The 21633-nt window shown below is 39.4% G+C and overlaps 1 protein-coding gene across 1 annotated transcript in view; it reads left to right on the forward strand.

The window, feature by feature from the left end:
* Window positions 1–21633, forward strand: part of LOC126187801 (TP53-binding protein 1-like) — a 352433-nt gene that overhangs the window by 206549 nt on the left and 124251 nt on the right. The window contains exons 11-13 of the mRNA XM_049929085.1: window positions 14713–14810; window positions 15206–15451; window positions 20280–20450. Of these exons, the coding sequence (XP_049785042.1) occupies window positions 14713–14810; window positions 15206–15451; window positions 20280–20450 (515 nt within the window). The remainder of the gene's footprint in view (window positions 1–14712; window positions 14811–15205; window positions 15452–20279; window positions 20451–21633) is intronic.

Genomic DNA, 21633 nt, shown 5'->3' on the forward strand with positions numbered 1-21633 from the left:
AAAGAGAAAGCCTTTCAAAGTGAATCTACTGACTCAATCCTGGCATCACCAAACAATTTAAGTTGAATAATATTCAGTTGACAGTATTTTGAAAAGGATAGATTGCTGCTCACCATATAGTGGAGATGTTGAGTTTTTGCTGCTCTCCATGTAGTGGAGATATTGAGTTTTAGACAGGCATAATGAAATGAAAAGGCTGCTAGCAGTTGTTTTATTGTGTCTGTCTGTGACTCAACATCACCACTATATGGTTAGTAGCAGTATACCATTTTCATAATATTGTAATTATTCTGTCCTGGATTTTCCATTGTTTAATATTCAGTTGAAACACATGTGATACCTCTAATATTTTGAAGAAATGTGTGCACATTTTCATTTCATTTTCCTGAAAAAGATCATATAAAATCACTCAAGGAAACGCCTACTACTGGATTAACTGCCATTGCCACAGGTGATGGATTTGAATCAATTGCTACAGAGAGATGGGTTTACATTTTTCCATCCCCATGAGATACTGCTGCTCCTGCAACTGCCTGAATTAAACTTTCCTTTAGTTGTTGCTTTTCTAATATGAGCACAGCAATTTGCTAGTGCTGTTGATCTAACTGGTCCATATTTGCCTTATTCACAACAGAATTACTGTTAATAATTCTGTAGGCAACTGAAGTACTTCGGCTACATACATATTTACTGTGACTCTAGTCCTAACTGTCTTTAATACATCTCGCCCAACCTCCTACGCCCACCAGCCATCTGCAAAACTGCTCTGTCAGGCAGGTCCTTGACCGAGAAGGGGCCAGCCTGTTGGCGGTTACAATGAACTCTAAATAATCTCGGCCATTGTGGACATTGACTATCAGTGGTTGGTGTTTAACTCCAGAACAGTAATTGACCTACTTATTATTTGGGCTTACGTTGACACCTGACAGCCTAGTTTCTGTTCGTTTCAGTAGTTTTCAATACTAGCCTTCCACCAGAACTAATCAGTCGATGTAATAACTATTGTTGTTAATAGAATTGGCCTTCTGCAAAGAGTTATTTTGTTGTCTGGGCATTTGACCAGAAGACGCAAAAAATGGCAGGCATTGGCTGCAAACGGTCATTGATTGAAATCATTGGGGAAAGTTGAAAATTTGTGTTGGACCAGGAGTCGAACCCCGGGTCTCCTGCTAACTAGGCAGATGCTCTGACCAATGAGCCATCCAGACACAGTGGTCATTGCAACTGCACCGACTCCCCTAGCATGTCTCCTGTCGGATCCAAACTCTCAGCTTATCCACACACTACTAGCCCAGTGCCCTTTGCCCATTATCCACATTACTCGCTGCATTTCACCCACTCCCATAAGAGTTTGAGTGTGTTGTGCATCTGTTCTTTCGGACATGCAGATGCTCACCACAATCAAACTCTTAAAGGAATCAGCAAAATGCCAAAAGTAATGAGGATAATAGGCAAGGCCACTACATTAGTAGTGTGTAAGTAAGTTGAGAATGTGGGTCTGTCGAGAAATGTGCTATGTTGGTCCATGCAGTTGCAGTGACCACTGTGTCTGGATGGCTCACTTTTCAGAGTATGTGCCTAGAAAGCAGGAGATCTGGGTCTGACTCCCAGTTCGGCACAAATTTTCAACTTTCCCCAGTGATTTCAATCAGTGTCCGCGTGCAGCCAATGTCTATCACTCTGTGTGTCTTAATTCATAATAGTTGCTGTATCAAAAATTGTTTCTGTTCTTTTGGACATTTCTGAAAAAACACACACCACATACATATAAAGAGTGTTTCAAGAGGACTTTACATGTTTGACAATTCATATAAATTAATTCATAGTACCTACAGTGGTGATTGTAGTGTCAGTTTGTAGGGAAATACATCAAGTTTTGTCATGCGTAGTTCACTAGTGCTGAATCACACCATAAGGAACACTAGCGGCAGTTGTGTTAAAGATGGCTGCCTTCACTGGATCCGAGTGTGCTAGTTGTATGTTTTGGTTTGGAGAATTGAAGTCGGCGACAATTGTTCAGTGTAATTTCCGTACCAAGTATGCTAAAGATTTTTCTAGTATGCCTACAATTTATGAGTGGCATAAATATTTTGTAAAAACAGAGTGCTCATTAAGACATGGGAAATCATCAGGCTGTTCAAGCACATCTGATGACGGTATTGAGCGAGTGAGACCATACACAGTCAACAGCCCTCGAAATCAACCCATCATGTATCTCACGAACTGCAAATCCCACATATGACTGTTTGTGTGTGTTGAGAAACCTTTTGCATTTGAAACCATACAAATTGATGATCATAAAAGCAATAAAAGACATTTATAAAATTGCTCGCAAGAAGTTCTGTGAGGATATGTTAAATCGATTAAACGAGGATGAACAATTCTTGGACAAAATGATCTTTTCGGATGAGTTGACTTTTCACTTTAAATGGGAAGGTTACACAAATAACTATAGGTTTTGGGGCAGTCAAAATCCACATCAAACATTGCAATCTGTTCGTGATAGCCCTAAACTGAACGTTTTTTGTGCATTGAACAAGAACAAAGTGTACGGCTCCTTTTTTTTCTGCGAGAGAACCATCAACAGGATAATATACTGGATAGGTTACAGCAATTTTTGATACCACGGATGAGGATGACCAAGAACGAAATGTTTACTTCATGCAAGATGGTGCATCATCCTACTACCTGGCTGACAGCCGGGATTTTCTCATTGACCGCTTTCCAGGTCAATGGATTGGCTGTGATGTGCCAATTGCATGGCCCCCACATTCGCCAGACCTGACACCACTCAATATTTTTTTTAATGGAGATTCATCAAGGATATCATGTTTGTACCTCCTGTGCCTGCTTCTCTACCTGAACTTTGCTACAGCGAGTTTAGAAAGAAATTGGCTTCCAATGGGATATGTGCAGTATAACCAATGGAATTGCTTCCATTGGTAAAAAAACTTTCAATAAATTTATATGGATTTTTAATGTTGTAGAGTCCTTTTTGAAACACCCTGTATTTAAACAGAAAATATTTAATTCGACCTTCAGCACAGTTATTGTTTCTTAATTAGGCCTTCAGCCTGCAGGTCACCACTGCTGGAAAGGGTCTTGTGTTTACTTACAGGAAATAAACTTTGTTTCTTTTACATCTTGATAATCATTCTTGTCTGCTGGCTGCAGATATGGCAGTCTTAACTTTCATTCTGAAAATTTCCCCAACTTTTACACAAAGAATAAAGTAGTAAAATAAACCATAAAGTGCCACACTTCAGTTAACTAAATCAACAAATCAATAATGATAAACAATTATTGTTGGCCAAAGGTTGCTTCATTGAAAGTGGGTTGAGCCAGGCTGCATCTAGTGATGCTATTAAGCTCTAAATGAAGCTACATTTTGAACATATTCATGGGTATTCTTATTCCGTTTTCTGGCTCATCAATCATCGAGGAGGCACAGAATAATAACAGTTCAACATTCACAGTCAACATCTTCAGCCATCAGTGATGATGATGATGATGATGATGATGATGATGATGATGATGATGATGTCCTTACAGAACACAGCTAGCTAACAAAGCATGATCAAAATGTGGCGAGAGGAGGAGCCAACCCATGACCGTGTCCTACAACAAACGGGCAGGCACGCATCTATCCAGGTGGTCAGATACCCCATCTGCCAAGTGCATGGGCGTGGGCACCCCTGTATGCAGTGTTATAGCTGGCCAATTTGAATCGATAACAGTAGGTTACCATATCGAATGACACCCAGGTGCGCAAAAATGAGAACTGCTTACTCCTCGCATTGCATTCCCTGGTGTGTGTGACATAGTGAAATCAGAGGATGTTGAAAGCATAGAGCCACAGCACCATGTCTTTTAGTAGCTGTGAACAGGCTAAGAAGTTACTTGTTGGATCCCACGTCTGCACACCAGTATACAAAATGGGCAAGCTAGGAGTGTGAGCAACAGGATAGGCTGAGAATTTAGGGTAATAAAATGAAGGTATAAGTGATTTATTGAAAAGAAGTGATACAGAGGTCCTTCATAGGGGGATGGACTACAGAAAACTTCAGTCTCTCCAAGATTGATGTGACGTGCCAAGGCCAGTAACAGAGCAAGGAGCCACCCAAGTCCGCTGTAGATAAAACTCACCCAATCTGATTGGAAAAAGCTAATTAGTCATCTGGCAAACACCACATCATCAGTACAGATACCACATCAGCACTGGCGGTACAGCACATTAGCCCTCACCTCCATGCCCCTGCCTCGGAAGAAGAACTGAGGCTGTTACAATACTTAATAATAACTATACGTTGTACACCCCACACTTTTCATTATATAGGATGAGTTGCTACTTTTTGCACCATACAGATATCTTGTCCAAATCATTTTCCAATTGGTTTTGATCTTCTGATGACTTCACTAGTTTCTAAATGACAGCGTCATCTGTCAACAAACCAAGATGGCTGCTCAGATTGTCTCCTAAATCATTTTTATAGATTGGAGCAACTTAGGGCCTATGACACTTTCTTGGGGAATAACAGATATCACTGATGTTTTACCCAATGAGTTTATGTCAGTTACTACAAACTGTTACTTTTCTGGCAGAAAATTGTGAATGCAATTGCAAACTGAGATGATAGTTCATAGGAATATGGAGTGATTAGGAGCTGTTTGTGAGGAGCTGTGTCAAAAGCTGTCTGAAAATGTAGAAACATGGATCAATTTCAGATTCCTGTCGATAGCACTCATTACTTTATGAGAATTAAGAACTGGTTGTTTTGCACAAGAATTATATTTTCTGAGCCTGTGCTCAGCCTGAGCCTGCAAGGTAATTCATAATATTTGAACACGTTCCAAAATCCTACTACTAATCGATGTCTGTGATATGGACCTGTTATTCAGCAGATTACTTCTATTTCCTTTCTTGAGTATTGGTATGACCTGCACACCTTTTCCTGTCTTTAAGTATGGATTCTATCGAATGAGGGGTTGTGTATGATTGCCAAGTATGGAGCTGTTATATCAGCATGCTCTGAAAGGAGTATAACTGGTATATAGTCTATACTGGAAGACTTGCTTGTATTATGTGATTTAAGCTGTTTCGCAACACCACAAAACTTCTTTGTCACTCACATTGGCAGCTGTTTTTGACTCGAATTCTGGAAGTGTCCTTCTGTTGCATGCTATTGTGGCAGCTTTTTATGAACAGCTTAGTAATTTAAGAAAGATTCTCATTTCTCAAAGTAATTCTACGTATATGATGGAAATAACTGTATTCTACAGTCTTATGTTTTATTTTTGTAAGTGTACAGTAAGGAGCTAGTGCTCCCGTTTTGTTTAATGTTTCAGTATATATAATTATTCGCAATAATGACTTGTTCATTCTATTCCATTTTCTTCTGTTTGTATTTAAGATTACCATTGTGATTGCTGCCTTCGTTCTGATAAATGTTAAATGTCTATTTCTAATTGAAATACAGTAATAATGATTGAAAATATTCGTTCAATCTTTTTTATGTCATTTCCTATAATTTACTATATTGAAACATTAAAGTTGAATATGGCCACTGTAATTGTACTAGTGTAAGCTTTTGTGGGCGTGCTCAACGGCGTTAACTTTTTTTCATTCTTAACAGCCATTGCTTGTATCCGCTATTCTGCAAAATGCATGCATAGTTTATTTACTTCTCTCAAGAAAGAAAGTAATTAGATACAAATATGAGTAGAAGAGAAAATATTACATGCGGTCTTTGCTGATAATTCAATGCGGAACTCAGAGATATTGTCTAATTTAGATGACCATTCCTCTCAATTGCGATGAGTTTATTCCTCTTGATATATTTTTGCAACTTATAAAAGAAAGATTTCATGATCTTCTTGTTGTGAGATAAATTAAAATAATAATAGATGTCAGCCATCATCGTTTCTGCACATTCCTGAATTTATGCTAGAACTGTACCAATCCCAAAATCGTTAGTGCCGGTGTAAGTTCTGTCATGGTATTCTTGTCGTACAGTAATAGCAGTGGAGAAGATCTTCGTGTCTCCTTAAAAACAAAGATCTTTTTTGCATATCGTACCGGGAAAATTTGGCATTTCACTGCAGTAGTTCTTGGAAGGGATGTGCGTTAGTTACAGAATCGCTTTTTCATCGCCAGTAGTATGAGCACATTTTGAGAAAACATTGTACATCACAGATGTGCCAAGGAATCGGAAAATGTGTGACTGCTCTTATTTTCTCTGGATTGAGACAGACTCCACTGCCATTCACTAGAGGTCCCAAGATTTTTATTTCTTGAGCATTAGAGGCTTTTTCCCCCCAGTCAGGCAGAGGCCTGCAATCTGAATACACTTCAACTTGGCTGTCAGGTGGCTTTGATGCTCTTCAAATGTATTTTAAAATGACAGTGTCAAAACAGATTCTCCATCATACATTTGAAGGTGGCTGAAGCATTACATAGTCCAAATCTACATCTACATGATTACTCTGCAATTCACATTTAAGTGCTTGGCAGAGGGTTCATCGAACCACAATCATACTATCTCCCTGCAGTTCCACTCCCGAACAGCACGTGGGAATAACGAACACCTAAACCTTTCTGTTCGAGCTCTGATTTCTCTTATTTTATTTTGATGATCATTCCTACCTATGTAGGTTGGGCTCAACAAAATATTTTCGCATTCGGAAGAGAAAGTTGGTGACTGAAATTTCGTAAATAGATCTCGCCGCGACAAAAAATGTCTTTGAATTAATGACTTCCATCCCAACTCACGTATCATATCTGCCACACTCTCTCCTCTATTACGTGATAACAAAAAACAAGCTGCCCTTTTTTGCACCCTTTCGATGTCCTCCGTCAATCCCACCTGGTAAGGATTCCACACCGCGCAGCAATATTCTAACAGAGGACGAACGAGTGTAGTGGAGCTGTCTCTTTAGTGGACTTGTTGCATCTTCTAAGTGTCCTGCCAATGAAACGCAACCTTTGGCTCGTCTTCGCCACAGTATTATCTATGTGGTCTTTCCAACTGAAGTTGTTCGTAATTTTTACACCCAGGTACTTAGTTGAATTGACAACCTTGAGAATTGTACTATTTATCGAGTAATCGAATTCCAACGGATTTCTTTTGGAACTCATGTGGATCACCTCACACTTTTCGTTATTTAGCGTCAACTGCCACCTGCCACACCATACAGCAATCTTTTCTAAATCGCTTTGCAACTGATACTGGTCTTCGGATGACCTTACTAGACGGTAAATTACAGCATCATCTGCGAACAACGTAAGAGAACTGCTCAGATTGTCACCCAGGTCATTTATATAGACCAGGAACAGCAGAGGTCCCAGGATGCTTCTCTGGGGAACACCTGATATCACATCAGTTTTACTCGATGATTTGCCGTCTATTACTACGAACTGCGACCTTCCTGACAGGAAATCACGAATCCAGTCACACAATTGAGACGATACTCCATAGGCCTGCAGCTTGATTAGAAGTCGCTTGTGAGGAACGGTGTCAAAAGCTTTCCGGAAATCTACAATCACGGAATCAACTTGAGATCCCCTGTCGATAGCAGCCATTACTTTGTGCAAATAAAGAGCTAGCTGCGTTGCACAAGAACGATGTTTTCTGAAACCATGCTGATTATTTATCAATAGATCGTTCCCTTCGAGACGATTCGTAATGTTTGAATACAGTATATGCTCCAAAACCCTACTGCAAACCGACGTCAATGATATAGGTCTGTAGTTCGATGGATTACTCCTACTACCCTTCTTAAACACTGGTGCGACCTGCGCAATTTTCCAATCTGTAGGTACAGATCTGTCGATGAGCGAGCGGTTGTATATGATTGCTAAGTAGGGAGCTATTGTATCAGTGTAATCTGAAAGGAACCTAATCGGTATACAATCTGGACCTGAAGACTTGCCCGTATCAAGCGATTTGAGTTGCTTCGCAACCCCTAAGGTATCTACTTCTAAGAAACTCATGCTAGCAGCTGTTCGTGTTTCAAATTCTGGAATATTCCATTTGTCTTCCCTGGTGAAGGAATTTCGGAAAACTGCGTTCAATAACTCCGCTTTAGCGGCACAGTCGTCGGTAACAGTACCATCGGCACTGCGCAGCGAATGTATTGACTGCGTCTTGCCACTTGTGTACTTTACATACAACCAGAATTTCTTCGGATTTTCTACAAATTTCGTTGTGGAACCTATTAAAGGCATCTCGCATTGAAGTCCGTGCCAAATTTCACGCGTCTGTAAATTTTAGCCAATCTTCGGGATTTCGTGTTTTTCTGAACTTTGCATGCTTTTTCCGTTGCCTCTGCAACAGCGTTCGGACCTTTTTCCCTTACCATGGGGGATCAGTTCCATCTCTTACCAATTTATGAGGTATGAAACTCTCAATTGCTGTTACTACTATATCTTTGAATTTGAGCCACATCTCATCTACATTTGCATAGTCAGTTCGGAAGGAATGGAGATTGTCTCTTAGGAAGGCTTCTAGTGACGCTTTATCCGCTTTTTTAAATAAAATTATTTTGCGTTTGTTTCTGGTGGATTTGGAAGAAACGGTTTTGAGCCTAGCTACAACGACCTTGTGATCACTAATCCCTGTATCAGTCGTAACTTTGAACTCACAGAGGCTATTGGGAACAATGAACGCTGTCATTTCTGGGTCAGCCTCATCAATCTCGATTTGCCAGTGGCCAGTGTGCATGTCCATAGCGGAGAAGTACTTTGCTACTTTCAGGCAGTCTGTGGTGTAAACAGTGCACTGCAATGGGTAGACATCTTTCTGCATGATTTTGTTTAGTCAATGCAGAAATGCCATGTGCCATCCTTCTTCTTCACAAGGAACACTGAAGGAGACCAAGGACACTGAATGTTCAGTGATACCACCTTGCAGCATCCTCCCTTATCTGTCGTTCAGCCAATGATATCCTATATGAGTGCTGGCTAATTGGTGGATGATCCCCAGTGTTGATAACATGGTCTGTCTTTTCTTCTCTCCAGGATTTAAAGGATTCAAAAGTTGGCACTGAATGGCTAACTCACCAATGTCCCTTGGTCAGGCCAGATCCTGTTGGCAGTTTGATATTAGCTTCTGCAGTTCAATAGTAGCTTCCTCTCCCTCATTGTCTAAGTGGTAGTGGAGCAAAATTCTTTGTCGATGGCACTAAGCAGCCCTTCCTGGAGTGTTTCAGCTGTTCTTACACTCGCAGCATTAGAGAAGAGTTGTGGCTGCTCATAACAGATAGAGATCTAAAGCTCTCCTTGGCCACTTACAATGCTAATCATCATTATCACTGGCTTGTAGGTTTATCTTACGAGCTTGAGTAGCTTTTTGCAGTCAACAAAAGTTTCACAGTTTAATACAAGGCTTCCCAACCCGTGGTCCGCGGACCCCTTAGGGGTCCGCCGGCTCTTTCTAGGGTGTCCGCGGCCACCTTGCACCAAATCGTGTAAAATAATTAGTAAAATTATTGAATAAAAATGTGAAAATCAAATTCATCACTACTTTTTTTCCGTGTGAAAAACGTGTACTTTTACTTCAAGTCGTATCCCCAAGCAGCCTTTGCGGTTCCTAAGTGAGAACGTATACACAGTTTAGTGCCGGAGAATGTGGCTTCTCTGATCGACTGTTTAGCAACAATACGGGGGTCGTTTGTGCGCCGGCTCATGGCACTAGATGCGCTGAAACCTTTTACGCATGCGCGGAGTGAGCTTTGTCGACCAATCACAGTGCTCGCTGGCACGTATGCGGCCCCAGGCATCATTGACTGTTAAACTTGCCTTGTCAGTGCACTACCTGTTTCATAAGTCGATTTTTACCATTTTATTACTTCTAACATGGATCGGTGGCTGAAGTCAGGATCATTGAAAAAGGGTGCAGTTTCTCCATCACCTTCACAACAAGGGAAGTTTCCAGTTGAAATAATGAGGAGGGAGGACAATCAGAGGAAGACTTTACATACATTTGAACATTTTTCTTCGGATTTCAGGAAAAACGACACACACACACACACACACACACACACACACACACACACACACGACTGTTACGAAATATGCATGCTCCTTACACAACAGTAGCCAAATAAAGGAAGTGAACAGACCATGAGTGACAGCTTGTCAACAGTGAACAGTTTGGATGTGACGTTGATTGCTCTTGGAGGAAGAAACCTCCATTGTGTGAATTTTCAATTACCAAGTAATTTTAATAAGGCTATAGTGTGTTGAACAAAGGGAGTAAATCCACTAGCAAGTGTCTGGATACAGTGGGAATTCAAATTGGATCGTTAATTTCAAGTTGCTTTCATTCATCTCTAAACCAAAGACTATTTATACTTCGGGGGGAGGGGGGGGGGGGGGGCTGTCATTGGGAACATGCATTAAGAAGCTTTCAGTTCCCATGGGCTTCGCTCTGAAATTTAAAGTTACTGTGCTCTTGATTGACTAGGGGTCCACCATGGATTTTCGACTGAAGGAGGGGTCCGCCAGTTGAAAAGGTTGGGAAGCCCTGGTTTAATATATAATCTTGATTGTTGACTACAGCTTGCCTCACTGATGACAGTGGGATATCAACATCTTCAACTGCAACCAGCCACTAGAGCAGTGGGTGTTATATATACTCGTTGGAATAGCTCTGTCAATGTGGATCTTTGATCTTCCACAGTCTGTGACTGCTTGTGATGCCTGCAAGAAGTTCCATCAAAGAATAACATTATGACTACATTCTGTTAAAACAACAAATTCAGAGGGACATGTTCTGTCATTGATAGCCATTCTTAGAGTACATATTTCTGCCATATGGACACATTTCATATTTGCAACTTTCAGCACAATCACTTTCATATCAGAGAGCATAATCATTATTAGCTGTTGGTGATAATAATTCGAAATTATGGAAAAGGAAGCCCCTGAGTAAACTAGCACTTGGACAGATTGGACATTGGTGATGATGTCAGTGAGATTTCCTGACACCTTGGTGACTGTCATCCTTTCAGGAATTTCATCTATGGTGGCCTGGCCTCACTTTTATAGGAGGTCGCTTTACTTAGTTCTCCTGAATTCAATGGCTAGGCAAGCAGCTGCTACATCTTTACAGTAATGGGGAATGGCTACAGTGTGTTGGAAAGTGATGTTTTCTAGGGTACTGCCATGGGCTTTGTCCCACAGTTCAACTATAGTAGTCTGCAGTTGTGTGGCATGAATATAACTGTTGTGATGATTGATCTCTGTTGGTGTAGTAACAGTTAAAAACTCCTTTCCTTTCTCTGGAGGGGTGTACAATGTGTCTAGGGTGCTCCAGTGGAAACGTGCCAGTATTTTATCCCGTCCTCAAATGTTTGTTCTTCTTTGAGGCATTATACTTGGAAGAGGAGCTGGTTGTACCTGCATTGATCAGATTCTGGGTTGTTGTTTGACATTAACAGTTTAAGTCCAAGTTGCCTGAGTCCATTCATCCAGGTGTGTTTGGTTGGTGGCAGAGACTGGTGTTAAAGATTGATACACTTCTTCATCAAGATTCTGTATTACCTCCTGACATTTGGGGTCGACATTCATGGCTGCTGTATCTTGCCTACTCGGTCTGATAGTTGTGGCTGCCGTGAAACACTGTACCTGTTCTCATACTACCTGGCATATGAGAGAGGCAAGGTTGTGGTTCGTGTTCCCCAACTGCCATAGGGACCACTTTCGGAACTTAAATCATATTACTTTCATCAATATCTTTTCTGTCGAATTTCCTTGATGCATTGCCACCACGTAAAGATTTTGTCAGTTGTTACGTCCTTTATGAGAAGAGCTTGGTACATGTTATCTGGAACTGGTTTCAGCAAGTGTGAGATTTTGTTAACTTGTGTCGTATTCAGATTCACAGTGTGCCTTAGGGCCAAAACATTCCGCATGTTTTTGCATTTTCACCTGTCATTGAGCCCTGTTCTTCAGTTATAATGCTTCCACTAAGCTGCTGATTGCCACCAAATGTTTTCTTCTGTTCAACCTGGAATTTATCTCAGCTATTGCACTTCTCTTCATTGTTCTCAAACCATTCCTGGGCTTTGCTATCCAAGTAAAAGCACGCATTTGCCACTTCATTGAGTCTTGACCAGCATCTCTGGAAAACACTGAATGATGACTGTTGTGTAGCTGATTTGTTGCTGTTTTGGAATCCATTGGTAGGGTATGGACTTTGAGGACAATGTACTGCTTGTATTCCGATTCCTGTCCATGTAGGCAACGGTTTTTACCACTCTAGGTTGTCAAAGATTAGGTTTTCTTTCAAAAGATAGCAAAGTTTTCATTATATTTTTGTGTGGACCTGTCAACAACCTAATGCTTTTGCTATTCAGTGACTGGTCTCCTTTACTCTTAAATTATTTTCATTCTTCCAAACTTTCCTTACTATTTTTTCCTTTAGTATTTCATTTTGATATGCTCTCATCGGCATAATTATCATCAACAACAACAGCATTTAATTAATTTCTAGATTGCATTGTGTTTCTTTGTACTGGGTATTTTAAATATCATAATTTGATTTCTATCCGAAACATGAAAGATATATATTGGAAATTAACTGTATGTTGTCATAATTGCCTTTTCATGTTGTACAGTGCAAACATGTGTAACGGTATTGTGATCACCAAGTTACTTAGCTAAAAGAAAAGGGTAGGGAAGACTACATAATTTGATGTCAAATTTGGACCACCATGTGTGAAAAGTCTCAGCATCGACTGTTCAGCTATAGAAATTAATCCCACTTCTTTGCCTGTTTTGTAGTTATGCAGCTAAACTACAGATAGAGACTGTGTATTACATTTATAGAAAGATGCTTTGTGTTTTCTTGTAATAGGTCTCGAAAATTGTTTGGACTTTTTTTTGTGTTGTATTCAAGTACTAGCTCTCCGGGGTGTAATAATTGTGTAAACTGAAAAACTGATGTGTTGCGCATTGATCACTTCAGTAAAGAAATGAATTTCAACTGTGGTATTACTAAGATGATCATGTTTTGGGCAGCTAAAGTGTATTGTGTATCTGAGCCCTGAATCAGAAGGGACATTGGATGCAGGAGAGGAGCTGGAAGCAGTAATGGACCATAACAGTGCAGATTCAATCAGTATTTGGCTGGTCACATGTGAGGACAAATCTGTTACAAATTGAAGATCATGAGGAAAAGAAAAAGTATGACTAAAATACAGTTACATACAGGGAGGATTAAAAAGGGCGTAAAAGTAAGATAGACTTTCGCCCCTGCTGTTTCATCTATACATTGTAGAAGCAATGATGTAAATAAAAAATGTTTGAAGAGTGGAATCAAAATTCAAGGTGGAATGATATCTTTGATAAGATTTACAGAGGACATTGCTACTCTTAGTGAAAGTGAAAAAGAATTACAGAATCTGCTGAATGGAATGAACAGAGTATAGATTGAGAGAAAATTGAAGTAAGATTAATGTAATGAGTAGTAGTAGAAATGAGAACAGCGAGAAATTTAGCAACAGGATTGATGATCACAAATTAGATAAGTTTTTCTGCTGCCCAGGCAGCAAAATTACCCATGATGGATGGACCAAGGGGGTGTAAAAAGCAGACTAGCACTGGCGAGAAGGGCAGTCCTGGGCAAGAAAAGTCTACTAGTATCAAACATAGGCCTTAATTTCAGCAAGGAATTTCTGAGAATGTTTGTTTGGAGCATAGCATTGTAGCTAGTGAAACACAGGCTGTGGGAAAACTGGAACAGAAGAGAATCAAAGTATTTGAGATGTGGTGCTAGAGAAGAATGTTAAAAATTAGTGGGCTGATAAGGGGAGGAGTGAGGAGATCCTCCACAAAATCAGTGAAGAAAGGTATATATGCAAAACACTGATAAGAAAAAGGGACAGGGTGGTAGGAGATGTGTTACAACATCATGGAATAACTTCCGTGATATTAGAGGGAGCTATAGAGGGTAAAAACTATGGAGGAACACAGAGACTGGAATATGTCCAACAAGTAACTGAGAATGTAGGGTGCAAGTGCTACTTGAATGAGATGAAGAGGTTGGCACAGGAGAGATGACTAAAGGGGGGGGGGGGATGGGCAGAGTGTAAAGAATACTTAATAGTCTACGGAAGTATGCATTTGAGGCTAAGTGCCCATCTCTGCAGTGTGGAATCACTGGCAGTGGAAGAAAGACTTCAAACACATCTTTCCTTTTTGCTTTGGATTGTATGTAGTGATAGTACGTTGTTTCCAGGACTTAGACTGCAGCCTTTCACTGTCACCGAGAGCTTTTATAGTGGTTGTGTCAATATGGATGAATGTCAACAAACTTCCAGGATAGTGTACAAGAAAGCCATCATGCCCCTTATTGTGGTGTTTATGATCTTCTTATAAGTTTGTAAATAATTAAGGAGTAAAGGTAACAGTTCACTGAATATGCATTGTGTCTGTGTTGAATACACTGTTCCAAGTCCCTCCTTAGGCTCATAGGGTGATAATTGTATGAAATTGTGCACCACTTCTTTCATATAGTACAAAACAAAAATAATGAAATTTTTTGTACTTAAATGAGTCAGTGTAAGCATATTGAATTCTTCCAACATTTCTTATTTCTCATATTGTTAAATTTTCCTTCTAACATAAATATATTTAAAGGAATGTTCAATCAGATTCTGTAACATCAAATAATTTTGATTTTTTATGGTTGATTTTCTGTGTTTTTTTAGTGTCGGTCCTTTTCCACTGGCACTGCGTGCATCAACAACATCGAGCAGTTCATCCTCCTCATTGACCAGTGCTGCTCATTTGGCACTATCAAATGCAAGTAAGCAGCATTCCTAATGTTTGTTTCTTAGTTATAAATCCAACCAGACTGTAAATACAGTTCATCTACTTGTGTATGACATGTTGTACTGTTGTATAGTCTTTTGTTAATCTGGATATACACATGTGCTTGGGCATAATATGCATGATATACATAGAAATAGAATTGATGAATGGTTCTTATCTTTACTTAAATGCAGGTTATTATAGAGTACTTGTGAAAATGTTGACCTTTTGTTAGCTTATGGGAACTGTGGTTAAAAAAGTTCATCTTATTTTCTATTACTGGTACTTGTTTTAAAAGTTGTATTGTTTGTAATAGATTCATACTTTTTTAGTTTAAGTGTTTAGACACAGCATTAAGAAATAATAATTCTTGTACATTTTCACACATAGGCAAACGACTGCGCACTGGTGTGGAAGTATTGAACCTAGACTTAGTGGCTTCTGCTATTCGGAAAATTGGTCCTGAACAGTTACCAGTCCCATCGGCAATGTTTGCTGGTCATAGATTGCGAACAACTGCACCACCTTCCACTTCAAATAAAACAACTGACACTGCAGATGATCTCAAGAAAGAGGACGTAGATACCAAAGAGACTGTTGGCACTGATCGCACTGTCACCACACCTCTCACTTCAGGTTAGTATATTTATTGTATTACAACATGTATGTGCTTGTAGTTGAACTAGCTAACAATAAAAGTTGATGAACACTGACAAAGAGAAGAATTTACCTAACATTTATAGTGGGGGAGGGGAAGTGTGCCCTTCCTTGTAAGTGTTCCATTTTATTTGCCCTAATTATGATCAATCTGCCCATTACCTTCAAGTGTAATGCTTCATAAAATTATTGTTATAAGTATTTTTTTTTTTTTTCTTGTGGCAATGTATAATGGGCATTCAAAAAGAAATGAGCCGGAGGCATAGTTACCAAAACCAGTACCTGTATGTTTTCTTGTGGCAATGTATAAGGGATGTTCAAAAAGAAACGAGCCGGATGCTTAGTTACTGAAACCAGTACCTGTATGTTAGAAGTATTGACCCTGGCTGTTGAGACACTTGTCCCACTGTGACACAAGGTGGTGAATGGCTGTCTCATAAAATTCCCGGGGCTGCAATGTTAACCATTTCTGCACGTACATCTGGACGTTGTCGTCCGAGGTGAATCGTTTGTCCCTCAGAGCCTTTTTAAGGGGATGAAAAATTCATTCCTTCTGATTCACTTCCTGCAGCATGGGACAACAGTGAACACCCTTCGAAAGCGATCAAATCAAAATGACCAGGCAATCTCACCTGTAGGGTCATCCTGCTCAATATAAAGCTTCATACGGCCAAAACAGTCGTGCCACTCCTGCAGAATTTCAAGTGGTGGTTTCTCGGCTACCCTCCATACAGTCCGGACCTCTCTCCTTGTGATTACACCATTTTTGGTCCCCTTAAAAAGGCTCTGAGGGGCAAATGACTCACCTCAGACGATGACATCCAGCTATATGTGCGGAACTGGTTAACATTGCAACCCCAAGAATTTTATGAGACATCCATTCACCACCTTGTGTTACAGTGGGACAAGTGTCTCAATAGCGAGGGTCAATACTTCTGACATACAAGTACTGGTTTCTGTAATTATGCCTCCTGCTCATTTCTTTTCGAATGCCCTTTATAAATATTACCATTCATTATTTGTTACTAGCGTCAGATTGTTTTTTAACTTCTGCTGGCTGTTGCTGGATGCAGATATGTTGGTCTTAGATTAGGTTAGACTATATTCGATTCAGTTTTCATTCCATAGGCTCGAAAATGAGATGATTCTCGTGGGTGCGGAACAAGTCAGTAGGTGTAGTGTACCCATTAACTTATAACACATTGCACAGTTAGATGTTGCAGTTATCAGACAATTGTTTATTAGCTCTGTGCACTCACTGACTTCAGCATAAAGTTGGAGAAGTTTTATATTAATTTATGGTGATGTATACTGTGTTTCAGAGTAAGAGCAAGTAAATGGAAGTGTTGGAAGTATGTCCCCAATAAGGATTACTTCATTTATTTATTGTTTGTCTAGTATTGGGTATGTACTTGTTAGAGGTATTAAGCACATCAACAAAGACAGTTGCATAATGTCCAAAATTTGTATACTGATTAAAACTGTAATGTTCATTACTGTTACTGGCAAAATCTTTGGAATATGCTAAGACACCAGTATATAGGATGGCAATAAATGAATAAATAAATATATGTGTGTGTATGTGTAGCCTAGCTTGAGAAAGAATTACCCTGAAAACTAGCAAGTTTTCTTTGCCCCCTCTTTTTTTTGTGCCTGTTGATGACTCAGCCAGGGTGTATATGCCCCAGGAAATTTTGAAAAAACCCGAAACTTTTTCGTCCAGGAAAAACTTGGGAATTTTTTAGGAGGGAAAGGCAGAGAGAGAGAGAGGGGGGGGGGGGAGTGGGAGGGGGGAGTTCTTGAGCTGTTTCACATGTAACTGGCTTTTCTGTGGAAAAGTCAAAGTGCTTGACGGAACATGTATTCAGCCAGGTAACCCATGAAATGTTCACAGTGCAACAGTGAAATTTATAATTGTGCTTGTTAGCAATATTTAGTTCTGCAATTTAATTTGTGCTGCTAGGATCATGCTTAACCACACCCTCCAAGGGGGGCGGGACAGCAAAAACTTTTTAACAACCAGTATTATACATGAAAGCTTAGCTTTTCCTTTAGCTATACTGTATGTATATTAATTTAAACCATTAAATTTTCATATTTGCGGGTTCATACTGCATAGCAGTTATGTTGCTATTGCCTAGTGAGATCACGTTGACATGAACTATGATAGGCTGATAAAATGTGCATCATGCAATGCAATCTTGGTTTCAGTGTTTTGGAAGCTACTGTGCTGTATTTAATGGAATCCTTGTTTACACTGTCATAATATGAAAATACACAGTGTACATGTTGCCACGCATGAAAGATCTTTTCAAAACGAATTGTTTTTGCTTGGTTTCACTTCCCAGAGTGCCAGTAAGTTATACACCAGTGAATAAAACCTTTACAATTCAAAGGATTGAAAAGTTTTACATCTTTGATGAAAAGTATATTGTCACTTACCACAGAAAAAAAAGTTCTTTCACCCAGAGGGTAGTATGTCTTCCCCTGGGGAGAAAAGTATATTTTTAACCAGAAAAGAATCCGGTGGATAGCCCCCCTCCCCCTCTTCGCTCATCTACCCTGCTCAGCACTTTGCTTCCTAGTGAGAGGTCTTGTTTACATATAAAGTGACATTTCCAATATTTGCAAGCTGCATAGCACCATTTGTTCAAAAGAACCCACAGCATATTTCCAATTTGCTTTTGTGTTCTAAATCACTTCCATGTGGTGATGGTGGTATTGATACAAAGGGTGGCTGATGGGGTGATGGTGCTACAATACAAATCGAACAGTAGTCTGTAAAATAAAGAGATTGTAATGGCTGTAGTCAATGCAAAATCAATTAAAACCTCAATATATTGGCAAACCAATAAAAGCTGATGTGAGGGGTTTGAAGTTAAGTGTAGTGCTGAAAACTGTAAATGATGGTAATGAAATCAGTATCTGCTCACATCTTAGAGAGGTGAATAGACCATTATAAAACCATCCACAGCCACAACGTAACTGCTATCGGGAGGTGGACATGTACTCTGAACATGACAGCATCTTTCTGAGACTGAGTACGAATTCAGATTTGGAAAGTATCTGGGAGAAAATTGCTCATCTTCCTGTGAAGGAATCAGTCTGTCATTTGTCATGAACATTTTTGTGAAATCAAATATATATATTGTGAATTCTCCTGGAACAACTCCTGTAATTAACCTCTTGATAAAGATTACCCCTCCCCGACAGAGGAAAGCATTTTTTAAGGAATTGTTGGGTAATATAGTTTCCAGTAGCTTTTTGTCATTTTAGGTTTGCCAATGGAACAGTATAACTTCAGTCATTTTTGCATTATTACTTTGAATTGCCCAGTGTTTTGAACTTTATCAATTATGTCTTGTACAGTACACAGTGTGCAGAGGAACAGTCGGGACCATTCCTTACTTCATCGCAATTTCGTGCGAATAAAACTGGTAATTCTTGTGAAATGCCTGCATGCATGAACTTAAACATGCTAGTGTAAGAAAAATGTGTCCCCCCCCCCCCCCCCCCCCCCCCCCCCTATGACTTGATGCATAAATCACGTTTTTGTGACAGTCATAAGGAATTACATCGAGAGTAATTACATTGTGAATGATCATAAGAACTGTACTCCAAGAATTGTTATAAAATGACATACATTTGTATACAGAGTAAATTTATGATTGATGAAATTAAAGATGACTGTAATGTGATTTCCAAAACGTTTTGTGATTTTTTCTGTCTGCTGCTTACTTATATAAGAATTACATCTGCAACAGATTACCTGTCAATATGAATTGTATGAATTGGAATTTGTCCAAAAAATTACTGGTACATAAAATTTTTTGTTGTAACATAGGTGCTTAAAATTCCCTTGGTTACCAAATATATTGAGATTTTAATTGAATCTGCATCGACTGTAGCTGTTACTAGCTCTGTTCTACAGACTACGGTTTGTGTGCCAAGTTCAGAAACAAAATTGATGTATGGAAAAGAATTTTCATGATATCTCACCATTTGAGAGTAACAGTTCAAAACATGTGCCTGTGATTGTGGAATTGACACTAGTTTTTGCAGTGCAATTTAGACTGCCCAAAATTAGTATACTTTTATGCTTGAATCCTGACTGTAAATGTGTATCTAGATACACTACATCAATCGATTTTTACTCAAGTGCAAGATTAAATTAAGAACTTTATTTGGTAATGAAATGGTACAATTTGTTGCTCCCTTAGTTCTGTTTAAGATTAGTTTATTGGGGGTTTCCCCAGCCACTGATTTAGTATCAAGTAATTATATGACATAGCTGGTTTCCCTTGACCGCCTCATTTCTTTGGTTTTTATATGGGATCAGCATGTGCCTGCTTGAAGGGGAAGAACATGCGGTCAGCACTTCCTTGATAAACATAGGTAAAAGTAGAAAAAAATCTGTCGTGACTTTCAGAGCTATTATGTTCTGGAACTTACGATAATTATTTCTTCTTTTATATGTGTCTTTTAGCAGTTAAAAAAATTCTTTCGTAATTTTTGGAGACTAACAGTTCGAAAGGTTATGGTTGGTTTTTCTACTCATGTGTGTGTATTGGCTGGACTTTGTGGTCTGCCTACTAAGGAAAAATACTGGCCAGCCATTTTGTCTCCTTGCAGTTTTTCTCAAGTGAATTTTCTTCTCAGTACAGCATTCAGACCTGGATATATTTTTTGAAATGATGGGTCATTGTGTATTCAATTAAATTATGAGATAATTGAAATCCTTTTTGTAATTCTGTACCTATTGTAAATCCTTAAATGAGAAAGCACTCTTTTCTTGTTGCTGAAACAGAAAAAAATCAACGAAATACAACACGAAAACGAGGCAGAGCTCGTGGAGGAAGCAGCCGGGGCCGTTCGAGTGCTCGGGGTCAGGCTCGCACTCAGCCGTCTCCTCTACCGTCAGAACCTTTAACATGGGGTACAGAGGATGCCTCTCGCTTTAAGGGCATGCTTCATCCAGGTAACAGATGGATAATGTTCTCTTTCTGTGTGGCAAGCAGACATTTGTTCTAAACACACATACTTGGTACCATACATCATATAAATAACTTTTATTATAACATCTTCCATTGTAGTGTAATGTACCTGGTTTCCAAACTTTGTATCTCACAAAAGATGGTTTTTTTCCCACCACTTGAAATTACTTTTGTGCAAAGAGCTGTCATTGTTAAACTGGCTTTGGGGATTACTTACAAGTTATAAACACTCACTCACAACCTTAAGTTGAGAGATCTAGAAAACACACGAAACAGTTTGAGACATCGCAATATGTGTACACAAAGAGGTGCGCTACCAACAGACAACAGGGTGATACAGATACAAGATACCCCAAGAAACTTACTAGGGTGCGTAATGTCTCTATGATTGGCATACAGAAAGGGAATATGTGGTATGACACCTTTGCATAACAGTACAAAAGCCACATTGGCTCCCCGCATTGTGAATAAAGTCACTGTGCTGTGTCTAGCTCCACAGCTGATAAAAACCTTCTAACTCAGCTGTAGCATGTGGCTGATATTGCCCATACTGCAGCGTCCTTTCACCCGCAATATTCTTCACAAATTTATTGCTGACCTGTAATCTGTCAGTGACATGGCACACGCAATTTATTCCTTTCAAGTCCCATGTTCCTACAATGTGAATACTGTGTGTCACACACATGCAAAATGTGCAGCCTGAACCACGCTGCCACCTTCGGAAGTCACACTAAGTGGAGTACTAGCTGTATCACATGTTTCTGTAGCATCCCACACTGTTTTAGTATGCACAACATTGGATGACACAATGTTATTTTACAGGTCTCAAAGATCAGTTGACTTATGGATATTAGTGTACTACAAATCTAAAGATTAGGTTATATGCCTTGTTGGTCATGGGATTTTTTCCAAGCACTTTGTATGATTTTCACCATTAGCAGTATTTTGTGTACATGAAAAATCTGTAAATTCATTGTGGTTTTATTCCATATTAATTTTCAGATCCACTTGAGTCACCTGTTGTTAGTTCAGAGGAAGGCAAGGACGTATTGTAGCAGATTTCCCATTTATTTATTTTTAATTGAATATTGAACTGACACTGTTGAAAGTAAGCTGACACTGTTGAAAGTAGCCTGTCCAGATGTTTTAAACAGTAATTGGTTGGTT

This window comes from Schistocerca cancellata, chromosome 5 (assembly GCF_023864275.1).
Source record: "Schistocerca cancellata isolate TAMUIC-IGC-003103 chromosome 5, iqSchCanc2.1, whole genome shotgun sequence".
Classification (NCBI taxonomy): Eukaryota; Metazoa; Arthropoda; class Insecta; order Orthoptera; family Acrididae; genus Schistocerca; species Schistocerca cancellata.